The sequence below is a fragment of the Atta colombica genome, unplaced genomic scaffold, assembly GCF_001594045.1.
Source record: "Atta colombica isolate Treedump-2 unplaced genomic scaffold, Acol1.0 scaffold189, whole genome shotgun sequence".
Lineage (NCBI taxonomy): Eukaryota > Metazoa > Arthropoda > Insecta > Hymenoptera > Formicidae > Atta > Atta colombica.
Genome location: NW_017259281.1, coordinates 2,885,256 through 2,888,374, shown reverse-complemented (window position 1 = coordinate 2,888,374; position 3,119 = coordinate 2,885,256). Strand labels below are relative to the sequence as shown.

Genomic DNA, 3,119 nt, shown 5'->3' with positions numbered 1-3,119 from the left:
TTTTTTCCTATATATATATATATATATATATATATATATATATATATATATATATATATATACTCCATATGAAAAATTTTTTACCGCGATACAATTTTTATATTTTTTTAATTTAAATTTGCTACATGCATATAAATACATCCACAATAAAGTATTAAGTAAAGTATTACAATCTTCAACTAAAATTATTTTCTAGTGATATATTGTTATCAGTTGATTTTTTTATCTCTCACACACACACACACACAATTGGCTTTTTTTATCAATTATCTAAAGTTAAGTTTTCCTTTGTTTTAACTTTGTGTTATTTTGCTACTTGTATGTTTGTCATTTAAACATAATGGAATAAGGAAATGAATGACAAAGACAAAGCATACTATGTTTTTTATTTTGCACCTGTGCAGTTAGAACATAAATGGAAATTGAAGGGAAACTTGACTTGAGATAAAGAAATCTGAAATAGACACAAAAACTTGACTTGAGAATAGAGAAAATATTTTGTCTTAATAATAATAAATTATGGAAACTTAACTTTATAATCCATGTAAGAGTTTATGTACTATTTTGTTATTTATACATATTTAATATATAGAGTACAACTATATTTCATCCATTTCTCATGATATTGTTTATGTTTCTGAGCAGCGTATACTGAACATTTAAAAATTATACTTGTGCTTTTAAGAAATAGTCATGATGTATAAGAAATAGTCATGATGTATAGTTATAAAAGCACTATTGCAAAAAGATATTGTTTATTGCTGTAAATTTTGTATTACATTAAGAGATTAAAAATAACGGAATCCCGCTCTAGTTTTAGAATATTTTTCAGCATCATTGATGCATAGCGATATATAATAGATTAACAGATTCATGCATTCTTAAAATTTTTATTTGCATTTTCTTCATGTTTAGAAATCAATTTTCTGAATCTATTGCGATGACCAATATGTCGACTGAACGTGTGGAAAAGCGATGTGATGATATAATAAAATCACAAAATGATGACCGATTATATAGAGGTTTAGTACTCACTAATAAAATGAAAGTTATTTTAATAAGCGATTCAACAACTGATAAAAGTGCTGTTGCAATGGACATTAATGCCGGTAATTATATTATTTTGCTATTTTACTCGATATTTCTAGCGATTTTCATAAGAACATTTTTATAAAATCATTTTGTGCATATTATAAATTATAATAAATACAGGCTGCGATCGATTTGGACACTCATGCGCTTTAAGCGCTTGTAATCATTATTCTGTCTTTATCGTTCGTTAGACATAAAATAAGAATAGAAGTATTGAAAAGCACTGAAAGCGTCCAAACCGCAGCCATATAGAGAAAATCGAACTCGGATCTTATGCATTCCGTACGATTGTTCTATGCCTTTAAACTACGAGGTTAATATTCTGATTTTTTTTACCGTCTATGTATATTTTTCTTAATCATTTTATATTATTAATATTTTTTTATTTTTAGCTGTATTTTATAATGTGATGGAACTAACATATTTTTATTAATAATCAAATTATTAATCAATTCAAAGTTTAGAGATAAAATATGTGTTACAGGCTATATGTGCGATCCAGATGACCTACCTGGATTAGCGCACTTTTGCGAACATATGTTGTTCCTAGGAACGAAGAAATATCCTCAAGAGAATGATTATAATATATTTCTATCACAGAATGGTGGTACGAGTAACGCATCAACACATTTAGATCACACCACCTATTATTTCGATGTAACTCCCGAGAAATTAGAAGGCGCTTTAGATCGTTTTGCTCAATTTTTCTTAGCGCCTCTTTTTACGGAGAACTTGACTGAGCTAGAACTAAATGCCATAAATTCAGAACACGAGAAAAATGTAGCGAATGATACATGGCGATTTGATCAATTAGACAAATCATCTGCGAGTTCAGATCATCCGTTTTCGAAATTCGGCACAGGAAATAGAGAAACATTAGACACAATACCAAAACAAAAAGGCATTAATGTTCGAAATAAACTACTAGAGTTTCATGAAAAGTATTATTCTGCAAATATTATGTCACTGTCTGTTCTTGGCAAAGGTACGATGATAATTTATTGAATCTAAGTGATTATTTATGATTAGAACATTTGAAAACATTACTATACATTATATTAACAAATAAATTTTTTATTTAGAGAGTTTAGATGAACTTGAAAATATGGTAGTGGATCTGTTTTGTGAAGTACGAAACAAGGAAATTGAAGTTCCAATATGGCCTGAACATCCATTCAAGGATGAACATTTCCGCACTATGTGGTACATTGTTCCAATAAAGGATACAAGAAATTTAGACATTTCGTTTCCTTTACCAGACATGCGTCAACATTACCGGTCTTCGGTAATATAATATACTTTTATTTTGGCTTTTGATACTTTAAATGAATATTATATCTTATTGTTAATTCTTTTTTTAAATATAATTACAAAACAAAACATTAAAACGAGACCAGTTATTTTTCGTAATTTTTTGAATACGAATCCGCTTTTTAAATTGTTTCATCACATTACAATTTTAAGAAATTGACAGTTAAAGTTATAAAAAAGAGCTATTTTTAGATATTTTGTTATATTAATTACAATATGTGACGTGCTAGTACAATTTCAAAAATCGGAATCGATATTTAGCGTTCTAAATTATGGGAATGAGCTGCTTCGTTCCAGTGTTCAAAAAAAGATCAATTTTTGTCGAACAGTGTTTTATATATTCACACGCATACACATACAGTGTTTCACACACACACGCACGCACGCGCACACACGCGCACGCGCACACACGCGCACGCGAACACCACACACATGCACACACACACACACACGCGCGCGCGCGCGCGCGCGGTATTTAATAAGTTTTGACAAAACGCTGATGTGTTAAACAAAGTGTCTATACATATAATCGCACAATAACTTTAAGATATTTTAAACATCTTTAAAAGTTTTTTAAGAAATATCTTTAAGATATTTTATAAAGAACTCTCAAGGAGATCTTAAAATTATCTTATGTTATTGTTTATAATTTTACTCTCTTTCGGCTATCTTTAAAAATTAATATCTCTTAACTATCGTGAAAATTGCAAAATGGT

The 3,119-nt window shown here is 29.0% G+C and overlaps 1 protein-coding gene across 1 annotated transcript in view; it reads left to right on the top strand.

Annotated features, from left to right (window-relative positions):
• Positions 1–3,119, top strand: part of LOC108686788 (insulin-degrading enzyme) — a 10,983-nt gene that overhangs the window by 1,823 nt on the left and 6,041 nt on the right. Inside the window, 3 exon segments of the mRNA XM_018192256.1 lie at positions 916–1,109; positions 1,577–2,077; positions 2,175–2,377. Coding sequence (XP_018047745.1) covers positions 916–1,109; positions 1,577–2,077; positions 2,175–2,377 — 898 coding nt within the window.